Below are 20593 nucleotides of genomic sequence, written 5' to 3' on the forward strand. Positions count from 1 at the left end.
TTACTGATCTGTCTGACTCCACCCCTGAACACGCCCCTCTCAGGAAATGGATGTCGCATGATGGATGTGGCTATCCTGATCCTCTGCCAGCTATGGGGAAGATCAGGAGAGGAGGAAGGAACTTTCTTCCAAGTGGGGAGGGCCAACTGAACCTGGGGGCGGGGCTAACTCCTCACATGACATCATGAGGGGAAAATCTGTGAAGGGCTTGTTTCAGCACACATTTTCTGAAAGGTGGAGAAAGAGAGAGAAGGGGTGGATTTTTCTGGTACCTGAGGTGATTGTGGACAGGCCAGGGGCACATATTTTTGTCAGAAATGCCTAAAAAAATGTTTTTTGCATATCATGTCCCCTTTAAAAAAAAGACTGAAATATCCCTTTAAATCTGCCGGCAGATAAATCAGTCGAGCCCGACTGAAAGGTGCACTTTAATCTAGAAAGTATACTTCCAGAGAGTTTAGTACATTTTCCTTTACATGTTTAAGTTGGTCCTCACAGATGGGACGTCCTGAGTTACTAACTTCACTCATTGTGCAAAAGTTTCTAACGCCCATAGGCATTCTGGGAAAAGTGCAGAGATGGGTGTCTAAAAACTTGAGTACAATGACAAAAAAAAATGCTTAGAACACATTTTTAGCTTTAAATAAACAGTACTCAATCTGTGCTGAATGCCCACAAGGGGGCAGTATTGGCTAGGTGAGATAGGAGAATGAAAAGGCATTAGCATGGACGACTCAGCAAGGACTGGGGTCCTTTTCTGCTGCTCACGTTTCTCTTAGCTAGTTATCCCAGACCTGACTGCCAAGGAATGAACGTTGTATGCATCCATGAGAAGATGTAAGTTTGTTTTTCAGTTCATTGTACATATTTAGTTAATAAGATGCTTGTTAGACATGTTATATGATGTTTTCAGCCACAGGCAGTGTGTGTGTTCACATTTAAAATATGTTATATGACGTTTTATCCTGTTGGTAATAAGCTAATGCTAGTTTATGTAGCCTGCTAATGTTGCTGCATCTAAATGCCACAGCATGTATATTATGTGTCAGTTTCTGTTATATTGACTGATAAATATTTGTTATCAGGATTATTGCAGATACCATACTTAAACCATTCCTCTGCAAGTGAGCTGTTCCATCTCATACCAGTGGCGTGCACTGACTTTTCAAGGGCAGGGCCGAAAAGAAAAAAAAAGGGCACATACAGCGCGTTCTCACCACTGAAGAACACTGAAGGAGGCAGTTTAGTGTGTTTTTTCCACCTAAAAGGGCAGTTTAGAGTTTTTTGCCTCGACGAACCACGAACCACTCAGGAGCTGATGTTTCGATGACCTCATCAGTTCACTCCATGTTCGCTCCGCTGAAATCCTGTCTCGGGAGAATCTTGGAGAGATTTTCAACGAACTGTTATCATCAGTTTACATGCTCCAAGATTTCTGCCACATACATTTATCTTGCAGTTTGAAAATTTGCATACATGGAGTATGGACACCCAACATTGTGACTTTATATTTATGTTTTAAAAATCAGAAAAGTATAATACCCCCTCTTTAAACATCCGTCTGCTGATCAGTCTCAGTGCAGGGACAGACTTTGCAGTGGAGTCACAGTGGTGCACTTTTTCAAGGTTTGGTAAAATACAATGCTGATATAGATAACCAGCAAAATGATTAATTTCAGCCCAAATCGACTAGGCTGATATGCAGTCCCTCCAAAAAAAAAAAAAAAAAATTGGCCAAATACATTAGCAGAACTCTGAAAAGTGGGCGGAATATAATAACATATCAGAACAAGAGCAACACCGATCCACATGCACACAGATTAGCAGAAACCAGTGGGTGAGGAGGGGAGTAAAACCCTTGCCAGTGCCACCCACTTCTACAAATGCTGCAAACACATTTGTGCAATTTTGACAGCGTGAAGGAGATTGCCCACAATCTCAAACTCTTCATCTTTTTTATATTTTAACCAACTTCTTTTTGTCTTGAGTCGCCATGCCAGGATTTTACCCGAGGATCAGTACAGTTTTATCTTATCTTGCCTGACCTAAATGTGCCCCTGTCAGATGAAATAAATAAATGATAACCGGACATTTAGACTGAGTATTTCAACAGATGATCCTGAGGTCAGCACTGTAAAAAAATATATATTTTTACTGAGCATTATCCCCGGCATATATTGGCAGTATCAGCATCAACATAAAGCCACCCTGTTCTCTTTGAAAATGTTTCATACATCTTTATAAACTCGACACATTGCCCAGCCCTAGTGTGAGTCATTTTTGTGTCTTTGTTGGGATACATAGAGCAAACACTTGATTCTGCACACTGCACTCTCCTCACACAGCTCATAAAACGTGCTCCTCTTTGTGTGCTGCACTGTAGTTAATTTGTCCCGAGAGAAAGAGAGAGGGAATTCTTTGAAAAGTGTGAGCAGCATACCTATCCATAACAGAGAATTCCCATATCCTCCACTCGCACACTTTCCTTTGAAAGCCTTTTTCTCACCTCACAAATTGGAAGTTTCTGATGTCTTCGCGGGGGGAGCTTAGCAGATCGATGGCTGAGAATATTCACGCATTTCTCGCTTGCTGCTCGGTTTATTGATCTCCTGAATAAACACGCTCGTCTTTCAGTATTAATATCACGCGGCGACAGATCAGACTCATTCGAAGAGCTTTAACACGTCCAGCTGGTCGTTAAGGGAACCCCTGCTCCTGCATGGTGGACCGTTCCTCCGTTCCTCCACATTCAGCTGAGGTGAGAGCAGCGCACAGCAGACCGGAGCGGGTTAGTGTGGATACGCAGCGGAGCGCACGACTGAGGACTCTGTACAGCGCAACTCCAACACAAATGGATATTTACGTGGCTTTGTTTTCCTTTTTCTTTTTCACCAAACCAGGTGAGTACATCCCGCGTGGCACTGTTTGGACGCGGTGAGGAATTTTGTTGCGGCTGACACGCGCTTCTTATCGGGTTTTACGCTCATCTGATGCACCTTACGCGCAACTTCGCATGTTAGATTTCTCTGGTATCGACCTGGAAATGGAGCATATTACTCTTTCAGTCTCCTGCAGTTTTTAGAGTTGGTCTTTTAAAATGGATAAATGTGAGGTAAGGTGGAGTAAAAGGCATCTTTTTTATACCTAAAGGCGCGCGCACAGTGCACCCAGAGCCCATGGAGAACACAGGTGTGGGCTGCGGGCACTTACAGTGAACGTTAGTGGGCATCGTTATCAAGCCTTTACATTAAAAACTGCGTGACTTTTTCTCTCCACCAGACATTTTTAGAAGCACGTGCCTGCTTTTTAATGAATTAGAATTTAAGTCAGATTTAATCCTCTCAGCCTGACATCATCTAACCTTCATTTCTCTCGCGCAGCTTTGGCTTTCGGATCAGATCAAGACTACCAGATTGATATCATCAATGAACTTGACCTGGCTAATGCCACCTATGGAATTACCCAAGTGGCGGGGCTTCACAACAGCAGCAAAGCCTTCCTGTTCCGAGGTGAGGCACACTCTCAACGCACGCGCTCAATTTCACTCCACATTAGCCCCCTGCTGCTCCAAGTTCAGAAATGCCTTTGTCTTCTGTGTCATGGCTGCTTTCACGCGCATATACAGGCGGGGGCGTCAAGGTAGACGAGTGTCTGGGAGGGGAGAGCCAAGTTAGAGTGAGGTCAAGGTGGTGAAATGGGGAGAGTGGTGCCATTTCTGCATGTTTGAACATGTAAAATCAGTGGGACAAGTCTTTAAACTGAGTAAAATCTCAGTTACATCATGCAAAATAATTCTCCACATCCTAAATGCTTATCATTTTGTAGCTCTCTTTATCAGACCCCTCTTTTATCTCCATTTTAATCACTACATTAACACATATTTCTGACAGATTATCATCTAAAACAACGTATAATCGTCATTTGACATAAACACAGGTGAAGAAACCTCACAACCAGGACAGAGCCAAAAGCGTCAAATATAAGGGGCTTAGCCCAAACCTAGAGTCTGGATGGAGAGTCACGGTCCTCCAGAAATGTTTGCTTAACACACCACTTTAAAGCCAGCTCAAGTACAAATGGAGATTTTAAACGCCAACAAAACCATGCATCATTTGGGCAAAAATCAATCGGTTCTGCTTAAAAAAGTCATCCTTTAGAGCCAACATCATTCAATAGTTCTCAAAGTGTCCGAAACCAATATGTAAGGATAATTTATTTTCAAAAGTGCAGAAACAGTTTATTTTTAAAGTTATATATCAGGTAGAGGAATAAAGCTTGAAAGCTTCAGGTTTGCACATGAAAACCCCCAGAAAAAATGTCTAATTCGAGATATATTTATAAGAATGTAGTAAAGTTCAGATTTAGAACAAGGTGGATAAGTACTTTTTATGCTGTTGTGTGTGTTTAAGGTGTTAAAAGTTTTAGATTTTGTCAATTTGGCCTTAAGAATGAAATTTTCATGGGATAAACTGGCCTCATTTTTTATTATCATCTAATTCATTTGGCTTTCATGTATCATAACTTAAATCAGAAACCTACCAGCTAAATTTTACAGTTTTTGAGTAAATACTCAGGGCTTAAGCCCTGTTTTCCACATCCTGACTCCACCTATGCCCATAAAACAGCTATGACCTCGTTCCTCACCTTGACGGACAGCCAGAGCCAGGACATCCCCGGTTTAGTCAAATGGGAACCTCCTTTCACCGGTGATGTGTCCAGTTGGTCGCACGACACCTCAGGCAGGCTGGGCGGTCATCTCAGACACAGCAGCATCAACAGACCCAGTCTCCACCATGCCAACTCCAAAGTAGTGACAATGCTACTGGCCCCCAATGCCCCCACAAACAAAACATACTTATTTCTTATTTTAAAGTCTGAAGAGAGAGCGCAGAAAGAGGATGGGGAAAGTAGAGCTAGGGTGAGGTGGTCTGATCGGGGCTAGCATTCACCCCCCCTGCAGGATTGGGCTCTTCATTATAAGGCTGTTGCCATCATCTTGTTAGGCTTTCTTTTATACTTGCCTTCTGGAGAGAAGCACCTTTAGCAGCATGGTGAACATCACCATCACATCCTCCCTGTTAGGTCTGAATTGGACAAAATGACAGGGCAAACAACGCTTCTTAAAAGCAAGAAAATAAAGGCAAAGATTTTTGTATATTTCTGCTATCTTAAATTTATTCTCCTCTATATCTAAAATGTAGCTTACTTTATAAAATCAAATTAAAAATGCTTTATAAAATAACAAATATTCCCCAAAGGTAGATTTTTTTGTACTATTGGTGTTTTTCCACTTACTATCCAGCATTTTTAATAGTAAAGTCTGGCTTTACCTGCAGACTGCATGTAGTTATGAGTCATTTTGCATAATGATTGAATGGGTATGGCGCGTCTGAATCCACACATGCATGCCTTTCATTACTTCCTTTGAGCAAAGCCATGCAGAGCCACACCTTTTGGCTTCACAGTATTCACCGGGATGCTGAGATGGAAGCACCCCAGGGAGCCTCCTCTCCGTAATTACTCCACATTTAATTTGTCCCATGCAGGCAGCAGATGCTCAGACTCTTTCCGGACACACACACTTCTGCAGCACCTCCACTGTATCCAAGGACATCCAGGGTTGTGCACTCCTAACAACCGCTGGTTAATGTCTCGTTAGGTGTGTTACAGTGTGAGGACTTTGAAGGGCACCCATCGTGTGGCTGGGATGTTCAGAGCCTTGAGAAAGAAAGGATCTAAGAGAGAAGTCAGTGTAAAAGAAAACAGTTCTAAATAACTGACATAACACTGTTCAGAGTGGTGTTGTTGTATTTCTAGTGTCAGATGGTAACTTCACTCAGCAACATTTCTCCGAATGCTCTGGAAAGAGGGAGAGAGAAGGATGAAAGGGAAAGATTGAAAAATGAGAGTCTTTGGGTATTGATATTAGTTTACTCTTGAATAGAGCTTCAGGAAAACACCAAGGAATAGCTGCATTAAAAATTCACAACTCTTTTTAGAGCTGAAACTACTGATTATTGCAAGAGATGCACCACATGTGGGAATTAAAGCTTTGACTGATTCAGTAGTAAGGTGTAATGGATGCAAGCATCAATTTGATTGGATGATGGTGTCCTGAGAGGATGAGGTGGTTGTTTATCTGTTGTGCAGGACACAACAGATAAACATTGGCAACTGATACTATTGGCTCATACCAATTAAACTGATGCATCTCTCAAAACTCCCTTCAACTATTGCATGTTCATGTACTGATTATTTGGTGTTCATAAATTGATTAATCGCTTAGTCTATACAACATCAGAGTTGTGAGAAATGCTAAGGATGCATGATGTTGAATTTTTCTTACATGCAATGAGCTAGAGCTGGCCTAAAATTTATATCAGGTATTTTTTTTGTCTCTTTGTGGTGATGGTAAATTACATTATTACAAAATTGAATGAGAAAATGTATTCAAATGCACATTCAGGTGCTACTTGCTCCCTCCTGCTAATGCAAATCTGTGATGGCATATTGAACTTGTGTGTGAGTAAGATCAAGAAAAAAAAAGTTTAAGTCTCTGTATCCACCCTTATATAACTGCGCCTTATATTTAAGTTTCATTTCTCTACTGCTGAGTTGTGTTAAGATGCTACTGACAAAACATTTCCTCATGTGGTTGTTCATAATAAAGGCATTCAAACAAATAATTAAGGCTGATTATTTGTTTAAAGACCCAGTAAAGTGAAATCCAAAGTTTTTTGCTTTAACATATATGTCGGAATATGGTTGCTGTAAACGTGAAAACACTGAGATCTACATGTGACTGAATTCTGGATTTAGACCGTTAGAAAGTTTTTCACCTCTTTCCTGGCTTGGTTTCATGTGGGCGGGGCCAATATGTAGCCTCATAATGTCATGAGCCCACAGTTGGGAATGACCCCGCCCCTCTAACACTACAATATAAAACCACAGAGCAGTTCATCTCAGTGCAGTCTGTTGTTAGCTGATGTCACTGCCTTAATTGAATATTAACAGTCAGTTAAAGGTTGTTTTTTTGTTCACTGTGAGGTAAATTTGCCAAATCTATCAGCCACAGTGGTCTATGGATCATTTAAAGAATCATAACAGAGATTTGAGATAGAAAATGGACTTTGTCTCTTCTCTGGCACAGAGCCAGGCAGCTACATTCAGATTGTTGCATTTTTTTTAATTTTGAGAGGATCATATTTCTCCTGAGTGGGTGTAGCTTCAGCTCATTCCTTATTTTTCATGATTTTGAAGCTTAATTTCATAAACATAGAGGTGTATTAGTTGACTGAAATTTGATTTAGGGGTTCATAACACAGTAGCCTGTCATACAACAAACCTAAATACAGACTTATTTTCACTTTACAGGGCCTTTAATTATGCAGTCACATTGATGGAAGGTCAAAACATTAATCTTCACCATCATATTTCAGCTGCGCTTTAATTTTGAAATTCAGCAAGTCTGCTGCTTCATTCCTCCTTTGACACTGATTGTTGTCTGTCGTCTTATGTTCTCTTTTAACCCCTTTCCCTTTTTCTCTCTTCTTATGAGGCCGATTATAACAAAGGAGATCGTCCATTGAACTACATCTTATCCTAACCTTTCCATTTATCAAACTCAAGTTTGTAATGAATAAAAAACACAGTGAATTCATCACTGTAACATCACATGCAGATTTAATCTCATTGAAATCTCACAATGTATTGCAAAATAATATGAAGAATATGCCACATTAATAGGCTTTTATGTAAAGTATTGGTGCTCTGGAGTTATCAGTGTACAGGAAAAGTTGAAGAAATAAAGGCCTTGGCCTGAATTTTGTTTTGTTTTTGTTTTTGTTTTTTTTTCAAAATCAACATGTTTTAATTATTAACGTATTTTAAAAGCTAATTAGGGGCGTTCAATTTTAGGTAATTAAATGACATTTGGAACATTAAATAAGTAGTGTTGCACAGTGAAACACAGGTCTTTGTTCTTTTCATAAAGATATTTTTATTAAATGCAGAAACCTTTTAGTAATTAATAAACTACTTTTTTCCATAACTGTGTGAAATGTATGCATAAAATCCATAAAATCGATCATAGGCTCCTATTATCAAATTGTCTCAAAACCATATTGTGGCAGATTTTGTGATATTGGCAAATATCGTATCCTTATCCAAAATGTTGACATCGTATTGTGTCACGATGAAACGAGTGATTTAAGCCCAGACTTTTGTTGTGAAAACTTGTCGAAAAGGTGCTTATCACTGATTTAACTAAGCTTCAGCAGAGGCACTGGCAAGTGTACGGAGCTACAGTGTTTATAGCTGCTTCCCAGACTTTGTTAAAATAAAAAGTCTTGTCATGATGGACTTTAAACAACTGAGTCAACAGTAAAGACCACTTTTAAATAGTTATTTAAGCTGTTACAATAATTATTTCAGCAGTGCTGGACTCAAGACAAATCAAGTCGTCTCACTGCATGTTGCTTGCTCTGTAAAGCCCCAGACAGGACAGAGACGCTTTACAGAGCAAGCACACTCACTGCATGTTGCTGTTATTGCAGACATCAAACGCAGAGAGAAGAGACCACATGTTTAACCTGATTACTATGCAAGTTAGTTACACGGAAAAGGCTGAGTTACCTCTTAAGTCTCAGAGTGAAACTTGCTGATGACACTCAAACTGAGCAGTTTTCTGTAACATTTCACTCTGTTATTTACCCATCACCGTGACTGGTAGCTCAAGAAATCAGTGGCCAAAGTTTTGCCTTGTATGTGCTCTGTGTAACAGTGCATGCAATTAAACCAGTGTTGATGGTGTCGCATTGAAAGATTTCACCGCTGCCCCTTGTAACTCTGTTTCAGAGGGTAAGGCTGCACTTGAAATCAAGGAGTTGGGGTTAGAAAGCTCTGCGAGGTGGTTCACTGAGACAAACAGGAGAAAGCTCTGGAAGAAATTCGAAAATATATTCCACTCAAATGTAAAACATCAGTCCTCAGAACAAACCTGTAAGAGTAACTAACCCTCAGAAAGCAGGGTTTGCATGTTATCTCTGTGTATATGTGGATTGTGTCTTGGCACACTGGCTGCAAACTGCTCGTTAGGTTAAGTGGTGTATCTAAATTGCCCGTAGGTGTGAGTATGAGCATGAGTGTTTATCTGAATACATCAGCCCCGTGACTATCTGGCAACCAATCCCTCCCTTCTTGCCCAGTGAAGGCTGGGATCAGCTCCACTCTCCCATGACCCTGCATGGGATAAGCTGTATAGATAATTGAAGTTTTGAAGGAGTTTAATATCACTTTATTTGCTCAGTGTTCAAAGAAAATATCCAAGAGAGCCATATTCAATTCTCCTCTGAGGGTTTTCTAGTCACATGGTGGTTCAAGTCTTTCCCAGCCAGCAAAGAAAATGCAAAGTTGTGGAGAAACACTCAGTCCTTTTCTTTGGCTTTCTGGCAAGAAACTATTCAAATTTGAGGATGCTGGCACAAACACCAGCAGCCTGAATCCCAAATAAGCATCACTGGGTGTTTAGACTCATATCAGCAGAGTGGTGTGTGTTTTTTCTCCCAATTTGTGTGTGTGCATGCATGCAGCCTTATTTTTTAGAGTGCTTGGCGCTGTGTGCCTCTGGCTCCCTATGAATGAAGGCAGGGCAGCTCAGGCAACTGTGCTGAGGTCAAGCTGTCCAAGATTTGAGGCTGGATGCCATGAGGGATACACAATTTTACTTTCTGTTTACTCCATACACACACACACACACACACACCCCTACACACAACTGCACATACTTCTACTCCAACTCCAAACTGCTCTCCTGGAGGTTTCCAGGCTCCCAGGGTAGAGGTGCAGCAGCCAAATAGTGTGGGAAACATGAGGCCGGTCCAGCAGGGAGAGCTGGACTTCTGAGTGTTGGAGGGATGGATGTGTAGTGACCCATTTAATGGTTTATGCCCCTTGTGATGCCTTTATGGCTCTGTAACCTAGATGCCTCTCCAGAGCTGCTGCCAAAGTTGCAGCAACTTGAAAGTTCTTCTTAAGAATGTAGATATTGATTTTAGTGATGGGAGGAAGTACTCAGGTACTTGAGTAGACTCTAAAGGCTTTATTTATGTTTTATCTCTCACGCACTGTGCATGAGTTGTTTGAGGATGCAATAGTTCACATTAGTGTCACATTTGTACACAAACTTTCTGGTTTTAGCTAAATGGATAGAACCAGTAAGATCATTCTAAGAAGCAAGAAACCACAGTTTTGGCTGTTTTAGCATAGCAAGCTAGATTATAGCAACACTGACCTCTTTACAGCAGCTACGGTAACTCCCCAAAGGTACAAAACAAGCAGTTAGCCTTGTTAGTACAGGCTAGCATACATCATTATGATGACGCCAAAGTAAAACCGAAACCAGTGACTATTTGGGTCAATTTTTGATCATTTTTTTGTGGCTTGTTGTTAATGTAAGCCCATACTTTTTAAACCAAATGAGCTATTTTATTTTTGGTAATGTTAATAATATGGCTATGCCTTTTGAACTAGAACATTTGGGTAGTGATGCTAGACGTCATAGCTAAGCTCTGGCACACACAATTATCAGGATAATGGGGAAAAAGAGGGGAGAAGCTGAAGCCACTTTCTAAGGTGATGTCTCCCAAACTTTTTTTTCCTGGTTACCCATGTTTAGGTGGTACAAGCCAACATGACCCAGTGCTAATCTAGAAAGTATTGATACTAGGGCTGTTAATGCTTGTGATCAATCTTGAAACCTTAACGCGTTAAAAATAATAATAACACAATTTAATCATATGACTAAGTTTGACCACAGCTTGCTACCGTAGTCCTCCAGCACAGATGTTTACGTGCCTGGGGGTGAAGAGGTGACCCAGGTCTGCTTAATGGCATATTCATTTTTCAAAAAGCTGGGGAATGTTAGTGAAGATAAAACCAAAATTGTCGGTACATGCTGCAGTGATGAACTGTCTTTACACCGAAGCACGAGTCTTACGTACCACCTTCAGGCAAAGCACATCTTTGTTAATGTTAGCAAAGATGCTACCAACAACACTGGATCAAGCCATGGTCATACTACTCTCTTCAGCTGCATCAGGACAGTTTTCATCTTCAGCTGCTCAGGTAAATGCAAAAAAAGTGCTCCAAAACTTTAAGCAAGTCCTGGTTGTTAACGGTGGAATTGGCAAAACTGAAGTTTATTAGCAAGCTGCGAGCTGAAGACGGGAAATATGATGCGTTCAGGTTAGCTCAGTAAATTAGACGACTGTATTCTATATGTTATGATGTATTCAAATGTCACATAAAAATGGGAAAATTTAGTTTTTGATGAGAAACTTCAATAAATACAGTGTGATATGTGTTTATATTTGAAGGATATACAATAGATGTAACATACTGAATTATAGCTTTTTAACTCAAGCACTACTCAGCTAAGACCACTTGTAGTTTAAATATTTGCCCTTATTTTGTCTTTCCACCAAACTATAGAAAGTATCGATAGTGGTATTGATGAGGACTCAGATCCACACTTTCAATGTGCTGTACATAAAATTAAAAGAATAAAAATAAAATACTCGATGATAACAACCTTCAAAAATCCCAAAACATAAATATATACTTAAACTATAAAAAAAATGCCCTTGGCATAACCCCTTGGGCCTTTATTAGCTTTTTCTTCTTTATTAGCCAAGCATCCATGGCTGTGACTTTGGCTCTTACACCCAGTGGTTGGCAGAGCCTTGTTTTGTGTTTTACTATGGTGGAGAGGGCAAGTGTGGCAGCTCCATCTTTGACGTCTCCACAGTTTGTTCTAGGCTTAGGCAGGGGTTTGTCTAAGCTCCTGTGCTCTGCAGTACCGCTATGGATTGGATAATGGCGTGGGTAACAGGGGAAGTGAACTGAGGAGTGTCATTCAGTGATGTTCAGATCACTCATCTGGACTTTGCTGATGATGCTGCCATCCTTGCGGAGACTGTAGACGTCTTTGTAGGGGCCCTGAGACGTTGGGAATGCATGTTTGCTAGGCCAAAAAACCAAAGATCCAGGCATTCAGGGATGCCTAGGACGTGGCCCTCGAATCTGTGTCTGTGAATGGTGAAACCATGGAAGTTGTAGAGCAGTTCACCCACCTTGGCAGCGTAGTCCACTGATCCACTGACTGCAAGGCTGAGATCAAACAAAGCCCACTCACATGGGGCTATGGGTTCACTGGGCAAGGCGATTTGGCGCTCCTGGTATCCTGCCAGCAGACGAAAGTCAGAGACTTTTGGTCACTGGTCCTAACAGTCTTACTATACACTTGTGAGGCCTGGATGTTCACTGATACATGGACTCCTTTGTGGACTCCCTCTTCGGCACATTTTGGGTTTTGTTGACAAGACCGTGTGTCAAATGCTGACGTGTCCAGGAGATAGATATGGGAGTGGCAGCTACACTTCTACAGGAAATCTGGCACCTCGGGCCCAGGACCCAGTAGGCTGGACCAGACGTCGGGGCCAACTGTTTGCCTAATGGAGAGGTCTGCTCGGAGGATACCTAAAGAGATGGGGCGTGGGCCTGGCACAAGCCTGGATGATGGCCATCTCTGCTGGACCAGGATGCTAGCACTGCTCCAGCACACATGCACTGATATTGTAGTTTACATTTTGAGAAGGCCCTTTAACCAGACTTTAAAGGTGCTGAGCTGATTCTGTGGGCAGGCCTGAGTGTAGATGTGCTTCTGTTGAAGTTTTGTGTAAGGAGGAGGCTTCTTCAAGCTGGTGCTGTTTGTTAAGCTGCAGTAAAGGCCAGCATCAAGGCTTAACAACAACTACAAGAGAGGAAAAGATGTTTTGTGGAAAGAGCAGGAGAACTGAGAGCTTAAAACTTATTGATTAGGTGACTCTTACTGCAGACTTGTGAACAGATCTCTCAAACTATTTATCTTTCCTATTTCACATGGGACAGCAATTTGAGCTGATATCAGGTTCACAGTATGGGCTTTTATTTTGAAGGGTGACTGCAGAAGTGTTTTTCTACTGTTGAGGAGTTGACAGAACTGTGTGTAGATGTTTTCTTTATATTTCCACAGTTTAAATACATGATTTGCCAGTACTTAGGTAGTCGTGCATAAGGTATTGTGAGGACTGGAGCTCTGAAATTACTGTAAACTTCCATCCCTAGTCGGCATTCTGATAGGCAACGGTAACAAACAGACCATGATTAGTCGTCTGGTACAAGCTGTGCAGGAGCCTCTGTGGCTGATTGGGTCAGTGATTATTCAGGATGATTTATGTCTGGTGTATGCAATCATGTTGTGCCGTGAGCTTGATATCATATTTCATCTGTTTGATTGCATAAATAGTGCAGGAACATATTGCAATGCTGGAGGAGTTGCTGAAAAAAATAAGCAACAATGTGGTGTTCCAATTAGTGTGGATGGCACCGAGGGAGAAGGAGAGCTCTGGCACTGCGTTTGGCTGGACACTGGGACCAGTCGTCCCAGTCTCCGGCTCAGACATTGATGCACAAACAACAGATGGTTTGCATTAGAAAACAGATTTCAGCTCCTCTTTTCTTACGTTTTCAACAGAAGAATGCATCAGCGCTTTTAATGAAAGAGGAAAGGCGGACGAATGCAGCCTCGACTCTATGGTCCTTATCTGGGTGTCATCCAACCTTGAAATAAAAGGAAATGCTAATAATCCTCCAGCAGGGAACAAATGGGAACAAGGTTTAGCTAATTACATGGATATTTGCATATTTTTAATACTTTTTATCATTCATCTACAGGATTCCTCACATTGAGAGGATTTTTGTGGAGTGTTGAATAAAGTTAGTGAGTCCAGGACAGGGCTGACCTAGTTTTTCCTCCACATTGAAACCCAGATTGTCAACCTCATTACTCAGACCCCCTTGTGTCCAAATGTTGACTTAGATTAAAAATTCTTCTAATGGCAATAATCAGTTTGTATTTTTGTAACCGCCCTCTGGGAACATGTTGGATGTGTTCATCTGTCTCTCTGGTACACGATGAAACATCCCCTCAAACTAAAAATAAATGCTTGTTCCTTAATCCCACATGGTTTTCCTCTTTGGATTATTAAAGGATCCTCAGATAGTCGAGACAAGCGAAAGATGTTGTTAAATTCAGAGGTAATTATTAAGGATTCACCGTTCTTTTCCTGTTTGGCATCCATATTAAGACAGGAACATGTTAAACTGCAGGATGTGAATGTGTAAGAAATGAGCTGACACCATGCTGCTACTTTGATATGAAACAAACTCATTAGATTCAAGCTCCTGTAAAGGAAAAGGCCATCTGGATGTGCAAACTGTGGCAAATGCTAGTTGATCATTTTTCAATTTCAATTGCAACTTTATTGTCCCACTATTACGAAAACAAGATAACTGATTAATTGATAACAACATCTGCAGGATAACAGTGAAAATTTCCTTGACTACAAATATGACTAAAAATTAAGGCTTTTTTGTTGTGATAGATCTCAGAACTGCCAGAATTAATCACCAATAACTTCTCTTTTTGTTGCGTTTTGAAACTTCACTGTTTTGCATTCAACACAGCTTTTCCACTTTCTGAAACTAATTAGTTGTTGACTTCTTGTTTGGATACAGAGCTGCTTTTTTATTTTTATTTTTTAAGAAAATCAGGAACTTCAGCTAGACCAAAGTTGAGAACATTAACTCACACACACAAAAATGAACTTTTAAAGGAAATAAGAGGACAGTAAACAGGTAAATATCTTTTAAAACAAGGTGCATATGACTTTTGACTTGTCCACTGAGCTGTCTGTGAGATTTTTAAAGAGATATGAAATGTTAAGGAGAGGTGGTGGAATGATTTTACATCATTGTGGCTGAAGGGAGACGCTTATGTATCAAGCCCCCATATACAGTGCAGTAAGAAGGATTAAGACCCCCTTCAGTCCTTTAATTTTATGTTGCAGCCTGATAGTATAGTAAAAAAAAAGTCAGTGAGGCATTTCTACATCTTGATTAAATAGGGCTGAACAATTTAGGACCATAATTGTATTGTTATTTTCTTCCCCAATATTGCAATTGCTATTTAATATTCAATTATGTCTTAAGTTCTTCATGTATATGCAGTACTGTGCAGAACCTGTAGGCATGATTTGGCCAAAATTTGAAGCTAGAGTAAGGCTTAGATCTGGCAAGTAAGCCAAATACAGTGATTGACACAACCCTGGTTGTTTTCTGGATGTCTTTGTATTTTACCAGATACATGGGAAAATTATCTGTTGAAAAAAATAACAAATTACACACATTTAGAGCTGAGCAAGGGGTGGATGTGGGGAGAAAGCGAGGCCTAGGACACTGTCCGGGCGGTTAGTAGGTTGGCCATGAGCCCCTGGTTGTGCTGTGGATGTCTCAAAGGCTCGAAAACTACCGGCGGTCTCCAGGTGTATTTAAAACTTTAATAGGGGTGAAACGGTGTAGACAAAAGTGATGCAGTCCAGCTTGACCTTGGTTGCCAAGCGACACGTTTGTTTACATGTTTCTAGCTTGACACTGACCACCCTCACCCCCCTCTTCAGCCCCAGGTTGTAGCAAATCTCGCCAAGTGATGCATCCTTAGCGCCCTTCATGCCAATTCTATATTAGAACAGACACAATATCTGGTAGATTTAACTAGAGCTCAACAATTTTGAAGAAAATATCCAAATGTTATTAATTTAAGTCACTGAAAATTCAAGGTGAATTGTTGCATTGAAGGGAATGAGGCTTTTTTGTCCGTCTTGTTTTTTATAAGACAGACATATATGAATGGTTGTATGACGTGCAGAGCATTACGAATCCTCAAAAAGTATCAAACTGGGGGAGCGCAGATGGTCGAGTGGTTGGGGGCGCTACCCATGTACGCGGGCGGCCCGGGCTCGGGTCCAGCCTGTGGCTCTTTGCCGCATGTCTCTCCCCACTCTCTTCCCTGTTTCCGAATCTATCCACTGTCCTTCCTCTATCGAATAAAGGCCCAAAAATAAATCTTAAAAAAAAAAAAAAAAATTATCTGGTATTTTGACACACATTTAAGGTCAAAGAGATATTGCACATTCTGTGGTTTGAAAATTGCTATTGCGGTTGAATCTAAATTTCAATGAATTTCCAAGCCTTAGTGTGTGACCAGCCTCAACTGGACTAAAATATTTTGAGTTTTCCCCCTGAATCTAGACTAATGCTTGTGAAAATTACTAAAATTTGAATAAAGCTCTTGAACATTTTAATTTAAGGAGTAAACTGAGACGAGCTGCTGAAAGGAAAAAGGATAAAGATCTGAAACGGGTTAGCTGAGTGTGGCTAACATCAGCTGAGTGATGCTGGTCTTCATTCCTTTGAGCAGGTTGGCTTTACCAAATGTGGCCTCACATTGCTCCAGTCAAGTGTTTATATTTAGGTTGAAGCTTATACAGCTATCTATATTAGTAAAATGTCTCCTTAACCTCTGATCTGCCTGAAATATCAAAGAATACATAAAAATCTAGGGTTAATGATCACTGTGATGCTTGCCATGTTGCATTGTGTCTATATGCCACTTACATAGTGAAACCTTGTTTTATTTTATTTTAGAGCTGTTGAGCTGTGAGCCAACTTCTAAATCGCTAACAGCTCTGATCATGAGTGATGTCACATTCTTCTCAGAATAAAAGAAAACTTGACTCCAGACCAGGAGTGTGAAACGGGGATTGTTGGAGAGAATGACACAGAGTGCAACTATCTTTGAAACTGTGATTTTTCATTAGTTGGTGCCACATCAGGCTGCTGCCACTTTATATTTGGCTCATTTCAAATTTGGTCTAATTATCCTCTGATCTGTTTGAACACACTGTTCTCGGCTTTATTGTTTTATTTTTGTGCATCTCATTTGGAAAAAGTTTGATCTGGTTAAGAGCAACTTTTTGGATGCATTGATAACCTTTAAACAACAATGAATGAGGGTTAAGCCAGACCAGCTGAGGTGAAGGTGTCCTGAAGTGACCTCTGTCAAAAGGATAAACCCCTTTTCTTTTAGGAAACAGCTTGACCTTTTCCTTAATGCCACACACAGGACAAAATGTTTTTCTAAACGCCCTATAAAGATAAATATCTTTAGGTATTGTTTGCATTTTTCAGCCATGACCTCTGGGGTGTTGTGGACATCGCAGCCTCCCTTAGACTGTCAGAACTTTCATTGCTATTCTACTCAAAGAATAATGGAAGAGTTTGTTAATGCACAATAAAGCAACAATATTTGACTTTTCACCTTAAAATAGTAGTTAAAACATCAGTCTAACAGTGCAGTAACTTTCAACAAGGAAAATATCGACTGTTCCACTTCCAAAGAGCAACCAAGTCGCCTGCTTTCAGCATGATGTAACTTGGGCAGCAAGCCACAGTTCTCTCAGCAGACGTGGATACAGCTATACACCAGTTTAAAAATCAGATCAATCAAGTCATTTTTTTCAGTTTTGATATTTTAACCTCAGAGGTACACAAAGCCCTTAAATTTTAGGACACCACAGAAGCTGCATGCCTGACAGATTGGAGCCGTACTTTTTAAACTAAACATTGATTTTACATGGTCTGTCACTTTGTGGCTGAGTAGCTGTTGTTCCTAAATGCCTCCACTTTTTAATAATATGACTGTGGACTATACAACAGGGATAAAATTCACCAACTGTCTTAATGCAAAGGTGGCATCCATCACAGTTACTGATGCACGATAACTATTTTTTTGAATGATACCGATAACCAATAATTTCCTACTCCTGATGACCGATAACCAATAACAACCCATATATTTTTTTCAATTGTTGATTTAACAAAAGAAGTTTATTTGATGTTTATGCATGTCTGGGGGTAAGAAGGGGTTAATATGTAGTGAGCAAAGATATTTATAACTAATTTTAACTAATATCACTTGTGTTTTTCAAAAAACAAAGAACTATTCTGAATTTATAACTGTTATTATAGTTAACTTTTTTAGTAAACATTTGTGTACCAAATACAACATACACAAACAACTGACAGACAGTTTTCCCCCATAAAACCAAATGATAACAGGCTGTTATGCTTAACAAATGGAGATATTTGGGGGTCTGTTTTTTTTTTTTGCTTAAGCCAGAATTAAAGCAAGCTGATGTTTTACATAAAGATTAAAAAATCCACTGACATATGTCATATCAGAGATAGGTTAAGAATATAAAGTACACTGTGGTCTGTGGCTAACTTCTATCCATAACGTCGATCAGACTGAATGAAACCACGTCAAACAGAGCAGGCAGGTACACGTCTATGAAAGTAGCGATGGATCAGGAGACTGTCAGACTGATTTTGTTATAAAGATGTGCCTTTTGGCTCTGGCAAGCTTTCTGCTGTTTTCAATGCCTGCTAATGCCCGCGGCTGAGGCTAGTGGCTGCTGCCGCTTCGTTTTAACATTGTTAGGATGATGACTCTTAAGTGACTTATAAGATCCGTTGAGGACTTCTTTCTAGTCTTTGTGACCTTTGCAGGGCAAATTCTACACACACGGTTGTGTTAACCTCCCTGTAAATACTGAATAACGCCACCATGTTGTTAGCATTTTAGTATAGGGGCCGCTACTTTCTCTTCTTCTCTGGTGCTTTAATAGCAGGTCGTGTACTGCGGCGCCACCTGCTGTTTTGGAATGTGTAGTCTTGTGAGAAAGAAAACAAATGCCAGCACTGCCGTGCTGACAAAAATATGTATGTTATCGGAGTTCGTCTTAATGATATCGGGCCGATAAGAATGACGTAATAATTTCCTGTTATCAGCCCGATAACTATCGGCCCAATAGCTATCGTGCACCCCTAATCACAGTACCATGCTTCAAGTCATCCAGCTTTTCAGAATGACCCATTTGATGTTACACATGTTTGTAAATGGAGGCTGCATGGCCAGGTGCTTTATTTTATACACCTGTGGTAATGGGTTTGATTGTCTTCAGTAATTAACAGGTGTGACCAAATACTTTTGTCCATGCACCCGTCCATATCCCATTATACCTAGAGGCAAGTTCCTGATTTTGCTTCACAGGGAATTTGTTGATAGTTTATGGGTCATGGTCGGCCTTGTCCAGATTTATTTCAGTAACATTTTATCATTATTTGGTCTGTAACATAGGTATTTTATCCTGTTTTTGTATCATAAAAATACTCTGAAGAATACAAACCCAGTTCAAGTCAAAAACACCCTGCAGTCTCATACAATAGTTTACCATTAATGAATTAAACTGTTGGGGAAAAACAAACAGGCTGCCTAGCATGAATGAGTGCTATCAGTGATCCCATCAGGTCAGTGAATAGATTCCCCCACCCTTCATTGACTCTCTCACTCCGAATCATTAATGTGAAACAGTTTAATGGTAACAACAAATGTTGCCTTGATCCTGATATCCCTGAAATCCATAAACACGCCTCCTATCAGCCTTTCAGGTCAATTATTCGGAACATAAGCCAACCCTGCAGTCTGTTTTCACCTCTGTAATGGTTCTTAATTAACGTTTAATTGACTCTCCTGTGGATTCCATTCAAAACTTTTTTCACCAGCCTCATTGAAAGCAGAAATTCACTCTAAAACACTTCAACATTGTCCAAAAAAAGGAGCTCCAGTGGATTCACAGGGTATTGTTTAGCCTGTAGATGTGTTTGTGCTCTTAAAAACTCCAAGTTACAAGTTAGCAAACAACTAGCCTTGAAAGCAACTGCCAGATAATTACTTTAGCAGAGTACTAGAATATTATATACCATTTAAACATTTCTAGAACATAAAGTAAAAGCATTACCATTACTTACCATGCTCTGTCTGTTTGTTGTACTTTTACCTTGTAGAATGACGCCATGATTTAAGAAAACTAAACTTCAGATTTTCCACTTTTCCACACAGAGCAGAGAGGTAATCTTCGGTCTGCTTCTGTTAGAAAATGACTCGTTACAAAGAAAAGACTACTGTGAAAGCCAAAATTGGTATTGCATCAGCAGTGAATCTGGACAATCTGAAATCACACAATTTTGGGAAATTGCAAACAGAAAGATGACATATTTCTCAAACAACAGGCATAAATGTCAGACTTTATACAGAGGGAGAAATAAACAATAACCTGCTGTGTGAACACACTGCCTTCATAACACTGACCAGAACAACAGCTGCAAGATGATGTGATCACTCTAACTTTCAATCCCTATCATTGGTGCGAAAGTAGATTGTATTCGGAAGAATACTGGCAATATTTTTTCTACATATTCAGGACCCGAGTTGTGAAAGAGCCCTATTGAAATCAGTCAAGTTTTTATATTTCACATGTTGGCTCATTTCTGGGACACTGAACATGCTCAGAAACACACCTAAACAGACTGTTAAAAGGCTGTTTGACCTAGATTTATGAAATTTGGTGTGTTAATGCAGCTTGGGGAGATGTACAAAAAACAAAGTGGGACTATATTTCTATCTCTAACAGGAAGTCTGCCGTTTTGAATAAATTAGCAAAAACTGTGGCCTTTTGGGCCTATTACAGGGGTCATATTTGATAGACTATTCCAAGGAATTCATCTGATCAACTTTGCCATAGAGTTGCTAAAG

General features: G+C 40.2%; 1 protein-coding gene across 1 annotated transcript in view; it reads left to right on the forward strand.

Annotated features, from left to right (window-relative positions):
- Window positions 1–2767: 2767 nt before the first annotated feature.
- The window catches only part of LOC121512191 (protein kinase C-binding protein NELL1-like), a 419636-nt gene continuing 401810 nt past the window's right edge, over window positions 2768–20593 (forward strand). The window contains exons 1-2 of the mRNA XM_041791349.1: window positions 2768–2900; window positions 3381–3509. Of these exons, the coding sequence (XP_041647283.1) occupies window positions 2852–2900; window positions 3381–3509 (178 nt within the window). The 5' untranslated portion in view covers window positions 2768–2851. The remainder of the gene's footprint in view (window positions 2901–3380; window positions 3510–20593) is intronic.

The sequence above is a fragment of the Cheilinus undulatus genome, linkage group 1 (genome assembly GCF_018320785.1).
Source record: "Cheilinus undulatus linkage group 1, ASM1832078v1, whole genome shotgun sequence".
NCBI classification, from domain to species: domain Eukaryota; kingdom Metazoa; phylum Chordata; class Actinopteri; order Labriformes; family Labridae; genus Cheilinus; species Cheilinus undulatus.